The sequence below is a fragment of the Gigantopelta aegis genome, chromosome 10 (genome assembly GCF_016097555.1).
Source record: "Gigantopelta aegis isolate Gae_Host chromosome 10, Gae_host_genome, whole genome shotgun sequence".
NCBI lineage: Eukaryota > Metazoa > Mollusca > Gastropoda > Neomphalida > Peltospiridae > Gigantopelta > Gigantopelta aegis.
This window is the reverse complement of record NC_054708.1, coordinates 36,594,802-36,613,200: the sequence shown is the minus strand read 5'-3', so window position 1 is coordinate 36,613,200 and position 18,399 is coordinate 36,594,802. Positions and strand designations below refer to the sequence as shown.

Genomic DNA, 18,399 nt, shown 5'->3' with positions numbered 1-18,399 from the left:
CAAATTTTCAAAACCCTAAATTTTTCTGCCATATACATGTAATAGGACTGGTAAAACCATGCAGTCAAATCATTTTAGTTGGCACTGGATAGAAAATATTATAGCATCTGCCTTGTCGTAGAATGAACAACATAGCGTTTTGTGATTGTGAATGTGTATATAAACTGTTTCTTGCCTAAGTAAATCTATTCGATTTGTGAAACATAATACCAAGATATTTATAACTTTCTACATTATCAAGCTTTCTTGTTGCCACTTCAGACGTTTTTTTTTACAATTTGCTGTTAGTTTCCATTTCGTGCAATACGAATCAAATACTGTACAGATCCTTTATATTCTGCGAGAATTGTAATTACAGAATTGTGACGTCAGAGGGGGGACGGGACGCAGGAACACAAACATTATGCGAACAGAAATAATGTTTTTTTCCTGCTAAGCAACAATTGTTTATTCAACACACATACACATATTGAACATAACATCATTAAGACGTGAATGATGCACGACACTGGCAATTGATCACTTTTAGTAAAATCTCCACTCGGGAATAGGTACCTTTAAGTGCAATTTCTTCATTATTATATCAAGTGTACACGGTATTTGTGTATTAATTCTTTAATCATCATGGTATAACTATCTTTTAATTTAGATAGTTATTACATTGCTTAATGTATTATACATGTGTATATGGAATAATAATAATATTTCACGTTTAACAGAAGGTCACAAGGGAGATTCGTGAACATTTCATTAATAAACAATTATGCATAACTACATTTTGCTGAATTACTAGTACATAATTATATTCGCCAAGTTTTCATTTCACGTTGATTCATTGTTGTTAAACAATTTACATTCTGAACTTTATATTTTTGATGAAGTTGTTATATTTCATGTCGTTGCAGAATTGTGATAATATGTTTGCGCATATGATTTAATGAGTTTGTAGGTGAAGTGGCCTACGAATGTTGTATTTATTAAGTGGGCAAGAAAAATAATCGGTCATAGTTATTTTATGACTTGCCTAGAACAGAAGCAAATGACATGTTTGGTGGTTTGAGAACAGTCCAAGACTTTAGTTGGTTTAAACCATATTTATTCACAATTAAAAAGACGGTTTTGTGATCGGCCAACAGGCATGAGCCTATATTAAGGACTCTCCCTACATTTTCCAAATAAAAAGATGACAAATTTAATGAATTAATATTTGTAAACAAAGACAAATGAAGTGAACAAAAGGAGAAAGGGCGCAGAGAGAGAGAGAGAGAGAGAGAGAGAGAGAGAGAGAGAGAGAGAGAGAGAGAGAGAGAGAGAGAGAGAGAGAGGGAATGGGTGTAAGTGAATGATTAAGTCGTCTCAAAACGTTTACTATTTATAATGAAGTCCTGAACAGATGTGCATATGCAGGTATCTTCATGGTTACTAAGGTTCGGATCACCAAATAATAAAAAGTTACAATTTAGACAAGTGGGTATTACGAATCACATGGTAAATAGGACAATAGCGCAAAAAGTGTTCAGTGTCTTACATAAAATGCCCACAAGCATAAGATGGGTTGTCATTTACATGCCGTGCAAACGTAGGACCATTTAGATTGCTGATACCCAGACGGAGTTGACTATGTAATATCTGTTGCCTTCTGTCACCTTCATGAAAATAAGATGGTACAGTGGGGTCTGCCTTTTAAATTTGAACTTTTAGACTGTACAATGATGAACAATTCCTAATGTCGGATGATGTATTATTCCATAGCTTACACCAGAAGGAAAGAAATAATTTGAAAAGAGTTTTGTTCGGCAAAAATATGTATACAGATAATCTTTTCTACATGTATGGTATGGATTTATCTCAACAGTAAAATGGGATAATTGTAACGTCAGAAAAGAGGGTAACAAGTTATTTGAAAGTTCGTACTTTAGACTTTAGTTATGTCGTAGACGGGGGTAATGACACCCCAGCACGGAAATTGCATCGGTTACGTATCAGATAAATGGGAGAAACACAAACATTTGCATTTTGCATTACTTTTTTAATTAAAAAAACAAACAAATACATATAGATATAGACGAAACCCTCTCGCAAAGCAGGCTGGGTTGCGAGTGCTGTTCACTTGTTGTGTCTGACAGATTTGTTACGCTTCGTCAGTTGCCCATCACACAGTGTCCAGGTGACTTGATGAATGGGTGGCCTACTAATAACCACCCCCTGGGGCCGCCCTTTCCACGACATCAATCACATGTGTTTTAATAATGTAAACGAACATCACATGATTGTTTGTCGGTATTAAACGCCATCATTTATTTAGAACTCCTACAGGGTGGACTAAAGAGAAGTGCATCCATACGTTGTTAGATCAAAGGAAATAGGTGAGCGTCATCAGCGGAAGACCACTGAGCACTGTGACCAAATCTTCTTGTGGCAGTCACGTCTCCAGCTGTCCTATAGGCTGTCCTAAATGACGACGCTATCGGCGGTCAGCTCGGGTACCGTGCAGGTCAAAGCGGGTCGCTGGTCAAGTGAAATCGTCACTAAACGTGTGCAAATTCATTATATCGAGATGTTCACCTTTGACAGACCGGCTAATGAAGATGAGCTTTAATACAATTACTGTGATACATCATTTGACAGCATGTTTGTGTAACCACCAACATATTTATTGCTGAAATTGTGCAGCTATAATATTGGTTCGCGAGAGGATGGGTCGTATTAAAATAAAATATTTCTTCAGTGTTGGAAAGATGCAGACCTTAATGACAATAGTGACGCTCATTAATAAAAGCCTTGTGCTTCTGTAATTATTATTTTGACGCTATACTAGTGTTACTGGTTACTAGCAGGTGCCTTTTTGTCTCTACCACGAGGCTGGGGTATCAGACTGATCCAGATTAAAAATGTACTACTTTAAGTTGATTTGACCATTAAGATGGTTTACAGTGGCACACATGGTTGCGAACAAGACTCTGAATAGTTTAGAGCCACATTGAGTGTCGTTATACCTTACGGTTGCATTAATCCACTAACCCTTGATGTTATATGTTATATGATGTATGTTATTGTTTTCCAAAAACCAAATACAGTCTCCTCCAATGAGTGATTGTAAACAAAAATACTGATCTCTGTACAAGGTAGAATCCAACAGATGTTTTCACAATATGTTGACTTGTTCCGTGACTCGCTCCACGTGTTTCTCCTGCATGAGGACTGCACGAGGACTGCCCAAGACGGTACACAGTTCCTATATTGTGCCAGTAACTACCATTCCCAAGTTTAGTCTATCAAATTAATACCTGCAAAAAGTGGAGCCCATTGGACATTTAAACAGCTATGGTGCTATGTACTCATGAATCATTATCAAAACAGCGATAATATCAAGTGTTCACGAAGGATGAGCATTTCCTGCCTGCTGGCGGCACCAACTATAAGTACAGTTAGTAGTTTTCAAATCCGTTGTTTTCTTCTAAACAGTGGAACAACGGAACAAGATTTCCACCACAATAGGAATAGCATGAGACGTAAATTGTCAGCGATGCATTATATTGGGAAACAGCGTCTCAAAGTCTACCATAAAACATTTTTGAAAGCCTCCAGGAATCTTTCTATATTATAATCAACTTTTGTACCAGAATGATATGGCATTGTTTGAAACAGACATATAATGAGCATCCCCCAAGATATCTGATAAATGTGACATGCAGACACCAAACGCTGGAGCTGAAGGAATACTGTTCAATATAAAGGAGACATTTATTACAGGAAAGTTGGACTCATCTCTTCGCCATGTAGCTTAGTTGGAGGTCAGTGTCGCCGGTTTGAATCTATGTATTGACAGAGGAATGTCATTGTGCATGTTCAAATATGCAATTCGATGTAATACAGTGCTGGATAGTGTAGTGCGCCAATACTGTGGTCCATTAACCCAATAGCACACACATCCAATAATGAAAGTAATCAATGGTTGAGAGAAAATAATATCTATACACATATATTATCAAAATAGATTTCATGATCCGGTTACTCAATACCGTTGACCATTTACCTGTGTTTGCATAGTTTGGAAGTTCAGTTGTCGTACATACTATTTCTAGTTACAGAACGAGGGAAACAAGTAGGACTAACGCGGCACGTGATCTGTAAATACCGTCAGGATCTCGGAACAGCTTCCTTCCCAACAACTGTAATTGTTTGATAGCTTCAGCAGTACTTTTCCCAACTATTGTTGATAAATCAACGGATGTACTGTAATTGTTTGATAGCTTCAGCAGTACTTTTCCCAACTATTGTTGATAAATCAACGGATGTACTGTAATTGTTTGATAGCTTCAGCAGTACTTTTCCCAACTATTGTTGATAAATCAACGGATGTACTGTAATTGTTTGATAGCTTCAGCAGTACTTTTCCCAACTATTGTTGATAAATCAACGGATGTACTGTAATTGTTCTGCTAGTATTGAATAATATAAGATATAGAAGAACGTAGACGTACATTTCTTTGTTTTGATTTAACTAAGTGAGCTAGATATTCCAGTTTATGTACACAGAGAAATAAATCGGCGAGTCTTGTTTTGTTTTGTTTTGTTTTTGGGTTGGTTTTGTTTTGGGGTTTTTGTGGGGGTTTTTTGTGGGGTTTTTTTTTTTTTTTGGGGGGGGGGGGGGGTTGGGGAATAGTGTATAAGCAAAATAATATAACCGTCAGTATTAGCATTAGTAAAACAACATAGTGCTATCTTAACAATTGCCTTAATGATGTAGTATTAGTCTTGTCAATTCTTTCTGAATGTTTAGCACAAAGGCAATCATAAATAATAACTGTTTCATAACAACAACAAAAAATATATATGTGTTATTGTTTCTTGTCTAAAACCAAACGTTATATTTTCCTCACTAGATATACAGCTATGCAGATACACTTAACACTCCATGGGGAATATCAATGTCTTGTCTACACCCGGTATTTAAAATTCACAAATTTCACCATCATTTTACATTTTATCAGTGAGGAAGTCTAACATTTCACATATGTCCGTCTCTTTATACATTTGTCTTGACTCACTTTCTGTCTGTACAAATTTGCTAGATCCGTTTTGTTTGTTTTTGTTTTGTTTCTGATTTGTTGTTTTTCGTTGTTTCTTGTCTAAAACCAAATGTTATATTTTCCTCACTAGATATACAGCTATGCAGATACACTTAACACTCTAGTTGAAACAGACTATGTCAAACTGAGTAACATTTGACGAGCCGTAATTATAAGTGAAAAAAAGCATATGCTTTTAGGTAGCATAGTAATAATTTGTCAACTCCTTTCTGGATCCAGTTCAAATCGGGCGTGTATATCTTCAAAATACTTTAAATATTAAATGTTTTATAACAAGATCAATTATATTGATAAGATCATTGTTTCTAGTTTTAAAACCAAAAATTATAGTTTCTTTATTAAAATTAATAGTTTCACTTTGGCTTTGTACAACATTCCTTTGTGAATTTTCATCTTGACACCAGGCAAGAGTCCCACCCCTATATTTTTAATTTCACGTTCATATGAGGCATTACGAATTTCAAAGTATAGTCCTGTTCAGTTGTTTAGACCCTAAGTTTTTTTTGCAAATGTTACGTTTAATTCCTTTTCAATCCTTGTTTTCTTTACATTTCCCCAACAGGTTTTTTTTATACAATCAAATTTCAGTTTTGTTCAAAAGATAGTAAAATCCATAGGAACGACATGTGAAGTGGGATGCACACTCTTTAGTGGGTTTTGGGTATAAGCCTGATTTTTACTTTTATTTTTTATAGAATAGAGCAAACAAACCCGTACATTTTCGTCCTTAAGTGGAAGGTTGTGCCTGGAGTATCAGCTATATAGTTCTGTATTTAAACTGTATTTTAATAAATAGATAATTGTGTAAAGAAATAGTATAACTCCATGAACAAAATGTACATTTTTGGGACAAAATAAAAAATGTATCATGAACGTATTCGTTCTTTCGATAATTTAGGTTTTATTAATTGTAATAAGATTTCACTTAAAGTAATTGTTAAAGAAAGCAAAACGGCAAGCATAATTTAGGTTTTATTAATTGTAATAAGATCTCATTTAAAGTATTTGTTAAAGAAAGCAAAACGGCAAGCATAATTTAGGTTTTATTAATTGTAATAAGATCTCACTTAAAGTAATTGTTAAAGAAAGCAAAACGGCAAGCATAATTTAGGTTTTATTAATTGTAATAAGATCTCACTTAAAGTATTTGTTAAAGAAAGCAAAACGGCAAGCATAATTTAGGGTAATATGTATATACATAAGACCATGGCCAAAGACTGGCAAATTTAAGACGTTTGGTTCATTGTTGATTGGATGCGACATATTAGATTGTCCCGGCACACTCCAAGGAGAGCCGTCGAATCTGCGTGAATATTTTATGATGTTCGACAATTCTAAATTAAATTTTAAAAATTGATAACTTCGTCACACTCTCACTCAACACGTCCTTAAAAAAGAAGAGAGAGACGGAGAGAGAGAGAGAGAGAGAGAGAGAGAGAGAGAGAGAGAGAGAGAGAGAGAGAGAGAGAGAGAGAGAGAGAGAGAGAGCAATGTAATCTGTATTCGCTGAACCTCTGTCACCCAGTGTTTTGTCGGTCGGTCGGTCTTGAATTTTGTTTTTGAAATTGTGAGTGCAGTAAATTTAACTATTAAATGCGACAAATCCGTCATTGTATACAAAATTATATTTTAGTACACTTCAGATTCAAAGGTTTCAGTATCTGTATCCGCAAACAGATGTAGATTAAACTGTAATGACGTGTTAAAGAAACATTTTGTTCTTCATTTCTGTACAAAGCAGTTGAAAACATTGGGGTTAGTGCCTATACATATATGTATGTATGCGTGTATGCGTGTATGTGTCTCTGTATTGTGTGTGTGCGTGTGTGTGTGGTTTAAACAATATTTATTTATGTTAGAATTTTTAAGCTGAGATTGGTCAAGCTGCGTAGCCTATATAAAGAACTTACCATACATTGTATAATTAAAATAATATATACAGTTGGTCAGTTGAACAGAAAGGTGAAAAATACAAATAAATAATAAAATGCGAAAATACAAATAATAAATAATTAGATTATAATATAATATAATATAATATAACATAATATAACATAATATTACATAATATAATATAATAATACAAATAAATATATACAAATAAATGAATACAAATAAACAAATGTAAACATTACGTTTGTAACCCAAGTATAAATATATGTCTCTATATTAGAGCCAAAGAAAACAGAAAAACAAAGATTAAAATGGTGAACGGTTTTATCAGTCAAAATGTTTGCTTTCAGCAAAACAATGTTTGACTGCTTTCAAAATTTAACTATTTTCTTGTAATGTTAAAATGACTAAGTATATCTGACGTTCTCTGTTGTAGAAACTGTTCCAAATCTTCAACATAATGAGCGCATGCACAAATGTGTTTTCAAAGTAATCTGAATAAATATTTTACTGTAGTTAACTAACATAATTATATTTTACAAATATAATAAAAATAAATTATAAGACAGTCACCCTACGCACACTATAAAATTGGTGTGGGGAATAACTCCGTAACGCTGGCCAATTGCAATATATTCACGCTAGAACAGAATTATACAGAAAATTGTTTTTACCCTCAGTAGTTCGTGAGTGGAATAGTATTGATGAAAAATTGTATATTCCCGCCGATAAATGGGTTAAATAAGACATTTTTAGAATTCGGATCACGCTCAAACCAAGTAATTCATTGTAGACTTCGTTTAAAATGCAGTGACCTCATAGATATACAAGACATATTTATCATAATTCCATTTGTAGTTGTGGGCATCTATATGAAGATACGTTACATTTCCTATTTGTCTGTCCGCTGTATGATAACATTCGTACAACAATGTATTTTTATAATGGTGCTTTTGACCTCCATACAGTGCTATATGGTAATAATGATTACCCTCTGGACATTAATTTACATATAACAGAATCTATTCATAACTTTTTCGAATTGTCAAAACGCTTCACGTTTTAATTTCTTAAAGCCATTTATCCTACATCACATTGTCACTTGTACGTTTGGCTGCTGTAATGTGGGCCGTGGGCGAGAATCATTGATGTAAGTTAATCTTAGGAAATCGGGTATATTTATGTGCGTGGGTATGTGTACGCATGGACTAGTATATCAATGGCATGGTCTTTTAGACGTGTTTATGATTGAGTGCAAATTATGTAATTGTTTCTAATTCTCTGAAGAACATGTCCATTGATACCTGTGTATATTATAAATTGTATGTAATAAAGTATGTGTGGAGAGGCATTAATATAGGTCAATGGCCTGTTTGCCAATCCATTTGTTTTGTGAAATAAATATTGTTTAAACCATGTGGGGAATAACATTAACTAGGAGTATGCGTTTTCGTTCATAAAGCTATATCCTTAAACTAATAACCATTGCTTCTTACAAAGGGTTTGGAATAGATGGTAGATTTTCAAAATTTACGTTAAGCTGTATTGTACTATGCGTGCGTGTGTGCGTGCGTGCGCGCGTGTATGTGTGTTATTTCTCTGTAGAAGAATAGTCTATGTGTGTGGCAGTGCATTCCTACGCCGATTTCTAAAAGTGGATACTAAAATATTTGTGATATAATATTTGCAATATCTTGTACAACAAAATAATCTGTCAAATAGTTTGTGGTAATTAGCATGATGATGTACGTATCAAAATACAAACTACATTTTAAACTTTAGTTTAACAATATATCTAGAACAATATAACATACAAATAATCAAGAATGTTAAAAGTTTTTGTTGTTGTGTTTTGTTTTTTTATGTTATATATAGACATATTTATCATATAACTTACCTAAAATCCATTTGATATTTTGCATTATTAACCCGGATAACATTTTGTTTTTGCTGTCAATGGGTCATTTGTTTACACACCAACAAGACCTGGATTCCAGATTGTAACGTTTTGAAAAAATGTTGTTAAATTGAGTGAAGTCAACCTACATTTGTGCTAATCGCGATGATGTCATATTACCGATGGAGGCGACTTTAGAACTGTGCTTTATTAAATATTGAATAAAAATGTTATTTTACAAATATTATAGAATAAATAGAATTCTTTACTCGTGGTTTTTTAATATATAAAATATGAACCCCGTATAGTTAATCGGTAAACACCGACTAACAAAAACTTGGATGATATTTTCCATATTAAAAATACACGTGAAGAATTCTCTATTTATCCATTAACTTACCTATAATATTCATACCGAAAAATAAAATTAAAATAAACTTATTATAAAAATTCATATTACTCTAAAATTAATATTACACGTATCGTAATGAACGAGTAATAATTAAAATGTCAACAATACCAAGTGTAAATTCTGGTTTGGTTTTAAAAAGAAGGATGCATTAGAACATGTTATTCTTACCCAATACGTCCTCTCCGTACGGTGGTGGTGTGTTTGTATACATTTCCAGCGTGGTGCTGCAGTACGTCTCATATACTTCACGCGCGTTATGGGGAGTCAATGCACTCTGTATAAAAACACTACCTCTATAGGTTTTCACAATTTTCTAACATTTATTTTCGTCCATTGTCCTGGCCGTTACGAGCAACTGTCGACAGATGTGTCGTCACCAGCGGACCGTGCCGGGGACGTTGTTCGCCGTAATGTGTCGTCTGTCACCCGACACGGGCGATGTCGTGTGACACAAACTCATTTCACACTTACTCCTATTCGACCCACTGCCCACCCCTTTGATTGGCTAGGCCGTGCACACAGATTCCTCGTTGAGCCCTTCCCTAACGGTAGCCGGTGGGGGACGTTTGTTTACATTCTTTGTGAAATACCTGCATTACGTCGTGTAATCCACTTCGGTGTGACGAGCGCGTGCACGGCGCGAGGCAGTGTCCCCGGCACGTGCGCACTTTCCTTGATGGCTGTTGACGGCGGCATCGACAAGAGAAATGCGTCGCTGCGATAGGAGTGGAAATAACGACTTGCTACATATTCATACACACACGTGCTTACCATCTGCTAGAAGTGTATGACTTTGAGCAACATTCAAATATCCACTTTTTCTACAGTTCACACTTACATTATGTTTTAAATTATAGCATAGATGTTGTTAAAACAAATTGTGTCAAATTTAAAGCATTTTCAGCCAGATATAAGTAAGAAATTAAATTAATTTGATAGTTTATTTTAATAAAATAAAATGATTAAATTAAACAAACATAAAACTGTAAACGATATTTCGAATAGCTAGTTTTCAACCATTTAATGATTACAAAAATGACAGTAATCTGGTTTATGAAATAATATATAGATAAACGTGCATTATGTAATTAGCATGATTAATAAAAATGTGTAAATAAATTCACTTTAGAAACAACTGAAGTGTATCTAATTCTGTTCTACATTTTTAAATAGGGAGCAGTATATTCAATTTACTGTTTTCTGGATATTTCTCTTCCAAATGGAATCTAAATATAATCCGGAAGCCATATGACCGTGTGTGAACAAAAAGCAGCGAATGTTCCGGACTAAGCGAGTGTGGTGTCTGGAGTATTCGTCGACATTGATACGATTTAACGTAAAATTAGAACCGATTGGCTCAAGCTACTGTCAGTTGGGATCCCTTCGAATCCTATTACCTCACTTAAAGGTCCTCCGCTGAATTTAGCCGGATTTTAACCGTTGAAACCCACTAACGGTGGCTTTTGATCGCCGCGCAGAAACCTCCCACGGGCGGCAGGCTACGGACGACAATTTAGCACAATAGCATAGACGGAGTAAGGTTTCCATGTGTTCTCACATTCTGTAGGTAGTAAGGTTTCAGTTTTTAATTTCCATGGTTACTGAGGGAAATATCGTCACTTTGTACGACTTCGTGTTGTCTATCACCGTCGTAGTCGTCTGCCACTGCCGGAAGTGACATCGGGCGCGTGGATATCTTTGATGTGTTCGGGCATCGGTGTACGTGAACTGAAGTAGAGTTCAATGGCCCCACACTGCTTCGCATAAAAACAAAGTTGTGATGCTAGTTTATTATACTTTTTTTCTAAAGAGAAACATTATATCCAAAATCATTTATATTCAGATAGTTTTGTAAATATGGTGAAATTTCTGTCATCTAAATATTTATTTCAGTTGTTATCTAGATAACTAGCTCCTATTTCATATGATTGTCTTAGTGAATCGTTTACTAACCATTATTATGATTAGCGTCATAATTATAGTTTTATTTACATGTGGCCTGCTTGTGTTTATCATAAATAGTATAACTTTAACTTCTGTATCGTCTGCGCTTGATTTGTCTGCCGATATAGATATACGTTTTTATATTATACATTTTAATATGCAAACTGTTCGGCATAATGCCAATTTCTTCATTACAAATTTGAATATGTTAATACAAATTTAAAAATAGAATAATGTTTAATTTGGAACATTGTATAAATTAATATTCTTAATTCCTTATCTAAGAATATTATGTCCGAGAATATTAAATAATGTTATATTCTTTATCCTGTAGTATTGTATTAACGGATAATAAGTTTATTTCATCTTTCCAAAATAAAAACAGTTATACAACGCATTTTAAAAATTCTTTAATTATCATTAATTTATTCTTCTAGAATGTTATACAAACGAAATGTGTTAATAGTAATAATAATAATAATAATAATGATAGGATGATATTATATTATTATTATTATTATTATTATTATTATTATTTTCTTTCCCCTTTGCTTAATGTCATGTTGTTCTTTAGTTTTAAGGTTAAAAGAAATCCGTCTTTTCTTGTTTTCTGGTCGCGTGTTAACGTGTGTGTGACGGTCTACTAATGCTCTTCAATAATAAATAATATCTTCATACAATTCATAATTCATTGAATAACTTCCTCAAAAGGAAGTTAGATTTTGAATTCTAAAATGCAATTATTAATACAGGTGCACGTGCTTGTGGCATACCAGATGTTGGCCCGTGTGCACCTTGTACGCATGGCGGATTACACAGGTGTAAAACCCTCGTAAATTTACCTGAGGCGCCGAACATGAAAGTGAATAGCGGACAATCCGAGCTAACGGTAGTTCGCACCTGCCCACCTGTCCAGCAGATAGCGGGACGGACTTAATATTAAGCTCTTTATGCGATTTGGTGATCACAACTTCGCAGATTAAATGATTTTTTCATCGATTTTATAAGCCGAGTTTTTATTTTCTTATCTACTTCTGCAAATCTTCTTCTTAGTGTTTCTTCTCTTTCGCGTCTTTGACGCTGTTTTAAAAAATCCAGTATAAAATTTAAATTTACAGTATTCATAGTCAGTGTAATATCTTAAATCACATTGCGTTATTTGCATCAAGAGGATGGTCATAATTAAATAAATAAACCCGCTCTCCTGGATAAATAAATAAAAATAAATAAATAAATAAATAAAATAAGTTATAAAAATCAATAAGTATGGTTGTATTTGTGTTTCTAAAGACACCTGTTTCTAATAATACATACACACTGTGGTGTTAAACTTGATATACTTAAATTTCTTAGTTTTTATGTCAAAAAGAATGTGTATTAATGATAACGATACATGGAAAGCTATTGTAATGTAAGTTATTGTAAGTAAAATATAAAATGTAGAAAATTAGAATAACCAAGTCTGAAAATGTACACTAAAAAGAAAAGTAAAATAGACTGGAACCACTTGACTACAGAGCAGACGACCATCAGTGGAGTTGAGTTTGTTTAACTACTTCTCGATTGCTATGAATTATTAGTACATATATAACGATTGACCTAACCTAGTGTTTCGTTTAGTAAACAATATTACTTTCATTTTAATTCCAACAAAGGACTTTCAACAGTAAGTAAAATGTTCATTCATATTCAAATATGAACAAGTACAAAATAGTTGGTTTCAATTCTGTACTCCACACGGCCAAGTATTCCATATGTTAATAATAATAATAATAATAATAATAATAATAATAATAATAATGTTATTGGTGGTAGTGGCGCTGGTGTTTGTTGTTACTATTATTAAATTAGCTAAGTATAATAATCATTATTACATATCCTAACGTTTTAATAAAATGTCATATTCTATTTTTTAAGAAATGTCTTTCTGCTCTATAGTAAGGTATTCATTATCGTTTATTAGTTTGCTAGTCATACTACCTACAGAAACGATTTTACCTGAAGACAGTGGTAGATAAAAGCAGTAATTAGTACTGTGATAATACAGTCTAATTTTACTGTTATGTTTACCAGATAGTTCGTATGTATTTAATAACCACATGTTTGTATTAGTAATACTACAGCAATAATAATATAAGTAAATAAATTAATAATAATAATAATAAAATAATAATAATAATAATAATAAAAGTAGTAGTAGTAGTAGTAGTAGTAATAGTAGTAGTGTTGGTGGTGGTAGAAGTAAGTAGTAGTAGTAGTATCAACAATAGTAGTAGTAACAACAATAGTAGTACATGTAGTAACACTAGTAGTAGTAGTAGTAACAACAATAGTAGTAGTAGTAGTAGTAGTAGTAGTAGTAGTAGATGTTGTTAAAGTAAAAGAGTAACTTACAGTAATGACCCAAAGTAGCCTGTAAGTGTGATAGTTTTGTAAATCCAGGTGGACATCTTCAAACCTATTTGAAGTCGCTATTAAAACATCTACAAACTCATCATCTAGCCCCAAACCACAACACAGCCATAATTTTACAAGTTGCCCAAATCTAATGAAATCGACAAGACCTCAGATTTATGGTAATAGATGGAAGGTATCATTTCGGATTGCGACAACTCTGGGACTAATATTGAATTTGAGGTCCCAGATCAAATCAGTAAAATAAATGAGGTCGACAATTCCGCAAATCAAATCTTCTTGCTTCATGAACTTTTAATACAAAATATTATTTGACTGTTTGCACTTGAAAGTAATTACATGGAAACAATCAGCCTAATAGGTTTTGCCGCGCCTTCAACTCAAAACACACCCGCGTCGCTCATTAATTCGTCTCTATTCCAATAATGCAAATTTTAATAATAGTCCAACTAGTTGGATAGGAACGTTCAATAAAGCCACAACAACTGAGTAAATTAAAAGACATTACCTTCGAGAAACTTATTTCTGCTAATCATGTCGGCGAGGGAGGCGGGCGGACTGAGCGGCGGCGCGCTGGAAGTATGTCCGGAGCGCTGCGAACAGACGTCAGGGCTTGTCATACTGCTTCACAAATAGCCGAAACAAATCTCAAAGTTTTTCCGACTTTTCCTTGTCGCTAGATTACAATTTTGAATTTTCAACGAGAACTCAATTCTTAATAGCCGGTGTCAAGCCGTTTTCGGTCGTCCAACCACTCGTGCTATCGTGGTCTTGGAAGTCACGTGAGCTTATTATTTAATATTCATGACCCCCAGTATCGATTAATCTCGAACAACAATGGTATTGCACCTCCGACGGAAGACACCTCATAACGGTACGGCCATTCAGAGCCACGACTGTGACACGGTGGACCTAGCAGTCAGACCGGCACTGCCCTCCAGTTATCTCCTCCTCAGGTCCGCTCCATGTCCAGGGCTGTAATTTGGGGGTAGAGCACACGCGCGCTAGCAGACGATGCGCCAGAAGTGTCTGTGTGCCCATTAATACATCAACCTTTGTCGCCAGCGTTTGCGATTCATAGGCTGTTTGCTTGACAAATATTTTCAGAGAATATCAAAGAGAAAATAGCCTGATTCCACGGCGATCCGTTTTGTGAACGCCTATTGTGCTGGCTGCACAACTGTCCACAAATCGACATTCAGACGCTTCGTTAACTTGGAGAGTTGTTTTGTCCACGGGTTTTTCGTCTTGAGTACCCGCCACGTGTCCGGCACACTTACCGAAGCATGCCAGGATATACAGCGCAGATAGTCATTGCATTCTTATGCCTGAATGAAATTCTATAAAGTTGTAACAGATAATGTATCACTCTAGCGCCGCTTGTATATCGTATTTGTAAACAGATAATAAAACGTGTAATGAAATCAGCGAGGCAGAACAACATCAAGTGCTATGAACCGCAGGTGAACATGATTTGCCAGTGGGGGAAATTTAACATCGCTTGATTGTCAGATTTGTCAGCTGTTTACGACCAACCGCTGCGTTGTTATTACACCCAAACATTAAAATGAAAAGTACCACAAAAACATTAACCCGCAAGTACATAAAGATAGCAATAATAATAGAACGTATTATAAAGAAAAATACATTAATGAAAAAGACATTCAATAACTCATCAATAAAAGTACATGTAATACAAGATATATAAAACAAAAATGAAAGTTAGCAAAAACTTCAAAAAGAACACAGACCATCAACAATTAGAACAACTAAATGTATTATTTTGGAAATATTACTACCAGTTTCCAGTCTTTTTAGTGCTTTAAAATTCATTCTTGAAATAACTGACTGAATTTAATACAAAACATTGTTATAAATATGAATACCTAAGTTTGTATCTAGTGTCAATGATTTGCTATAACATCTAGTATTCATATTTCATTATCACTGTATAATCGTTAGTTTAATTATTAAATGTAACATGTACATCCAACATTGCATTACATATATTAAAACAATAAAACTGTTAACACAATTATTGGCACAACCCCAGCAACAGCAATCGACATTGCCGTGAAGATTGGATTTTGTTTATTTCTCAAAGGCACGTTTTTAGCTGTTGTCTATATTCGATGTTTTTCCACGGTACCCCCCCCCCCCCCCCCCCCCCATATACATTATCTTAATTTACAAACAGAGGTATTTAGTGTCTAACATGGCGAATACACGTTTTAGTGCCGTTTTTATTCACTCACTGGTTTCCTATCAAATAATACTGATAAGAAAAAGATAACTCCCAACACACACACACACACACACACACACACACACACACACACACACACACACACACACACACACACACACACACACACACACACACCAAAAAAAATAATATATAAAAATAAAATAAAATAAAATAAAATATATTTTTTAATCCCAAATATATAGCCTGTCTGGAATATTAGTAGGAAATCAAAAGTTAAAGGGACACACTCTAGTTACGGCTAGTTGTTAACCATTACGGCGTTGTTTTTCGCTATTAAACCCATTTTTTCACCAATAAAATTGCACTTTACTTACCGTTTATTATTTAGAATATACATTTCCATTCACCTGAAGTGTTTTTTGGTAATCCTGGTAATCCTGGTGTTTGTAATACCACAAAATGCATTTTTCGTATTTCTGAAAAACGGACGTACGTTTGAGAAAAAACCGTTGAGCAGACAAGGTCTAATCTATTTTTAGACGGGATATTTCCATTTCAATGTCACAGACGTTGGTATACCACGTGACCGTTATCATTTTGGTTCGGTTTGTTTTTTCGTGCACGGTTCGCGCAATCAACATCCGATTTGTTGTTGTTCATTTGTGAGATTTTTCTTCACAGTTCGTGAACATTTTCAGTAACAATAAAGTTCAGACAAGTAAGTATCTCAATACAAAACGTTACAAACCCTTAAAACCAATAATTTTGCTAAGTCCTACGATATCTGGAGAGGGGATACAACCAGGACAGAACAGTTGGAACATGTCCAGGAGAGGTGAAAAGAACGCACCCCAAGTCTGTGAAATTTGTCGTGACGTAGGCATTGTTGTGCTTCGAGCGACATCTACCGGTGACATCAGAATACAAACTTTCAAAATTATTTCAAGCAATTGGGACATGGGGATTCCCATGGTATTTATCGATATAAAACCTGCTTTTTCACTCCATTTGATAAAAACGTGATCTAAGTGTGTTACAGGTTTGTAGATTAACCAAATTATAATTTATTTTCGCTGGATGGAACTAGGGTGTGCGGCTTTAAGAGTTAAAGTTTGTTTTGTTTAACAACACCCCAAGAGCACACTGGTTTATTAATTATCGGCTATTGGATGTAAAACATTTGGTAATTCTGGAATGTAGTTTTTGTTGTTGTTGTTGTTGTTGTTATTGTTTAACGACACCACTAGAGCACGTTAATTTATTAATCATCGGCTATTGGACGTCAAAGTAGTTTAGAGGAAACCCACTACACCTTTCCATTTGTAGCAAGGGATATTTTACACGTACTTTACCACACAGGACAACACATCTTGCTATACCTGCCGTGGGGCTATAACTGGGACGGAAAAAAAACAATCAGAGAATGGGTCAACCAAGGGGGTTCGATCCTACAGCCGCAGTTCCTCAGGGGAGCGCTCTACCGACTGACCTAGATCGCACACCTTAGTAGGAAAGCACGCCCACTACGTTTTTATGAGTGTTTGAAGCCCACTATGTCTGACTGTTTATCACTGGTTCAAACCTACTACTTTGACACTATTATCATTGTATATATTTCACTATATAAAGTTTCTCTTAACTCGAAATCAGGACTGGAATCTGGATAAAAGATCTCAGTGGTAGTTAAGGACACGGAAGTCTTATGTGCAAGAAACAGGTCTAATTTCGAATTACTTTGCAGGCTAATTAAGTTTAGAAACGGTGGGGGTTTTAAAGTTTGACATTTGTATATATGTCATTCAAACCCTTCAAAGAAATCAAACATAATCGTAGACTTAGGGTTTTTTGTTTGAATGAGAGTAGGAACGAACCTCTTAGTAGCCGAGATGAAATTCTACTCATAACCTAAAATGACAAGGTTGATTATAATAAACGAGTCTAAACAAAATGATAATCATATAATACTGCAAATTCCTGGAGATATTTTCGTGCCAAGAAAGCTGCTTTCCGGCGTTAAAAGGAGAACAGGTCAGACTGTACTACACGTGAAGTTTAAAAGGAAGGGGAAACCCAATGGATCTATGGAGGTGGATTGGTCTTCTGACCTGACAATGGTAGACGAGTGCCCAGCTACTGCGTTCTAATCCTGCCCGGCTAATGGGTGTCAAACAAACTTACACAAATTGACAATCTGTGTCGCTGATCCTACAAATTACAGTTCTCTAGCCGAGTCGTCGTCGTGATTAGTGATCATTATGATCACCATTTACATCATCACCATCAAGCACGACATTGTACTTCAGCTGATCGTAGTAATGTAGATATTTGAGTGTCAAACCCTCCGTCCTGTGTGGAGTATAAAGCCCATATTAAACGCCTTCTGTGTGTGAAGTATAAAGCCCATATTAAACGCCTTCTGTGTGTGGAGTATAAAGCCCATATTAAACGCCTTCAGTGTATGTGGAGTATAAAGTCCATGTTAAACGCCTTCTGTGTGTGTGTGTGTGTGTGTGTGTGAGTGGAGTATAAAGCCCAT

General features: G+C 34.9%; 1 protein-coding gene across 2 annotated transcripts in view; it reads right to left on the bottom strand.

Moving 5' to 3' along the window:
• The window catches only part of LOC121384353 (LIM/homeobox protein Lhx3-like), a 44,401-nt gene extending 29,477 nt beyond the window's left edge, over positions 1 to 14,924 (bottom strand). The window contains exon 1 of one of the 2 annotated variants that reach the window (XM_041514713.1): positions 14,163 to 14,924. In XM_041514713.1, the coding sequence (XP_041370647.1) occupies positions 14,163 to 14,274 (112 nt within the window). In that variant the 5' untranslated portion in view covers positions 14,275 to 14,924. Of the gene's footprint in view, positions 1 to 9,463; positions 9,781 to 14,162 lie in introns of those variants that run through there. The other variant, XM_041514714.1, reaches the window with a different exon arrangement.
• Positions 14,925 to 18,399: the final 3,475 nt, after the last annotated feature.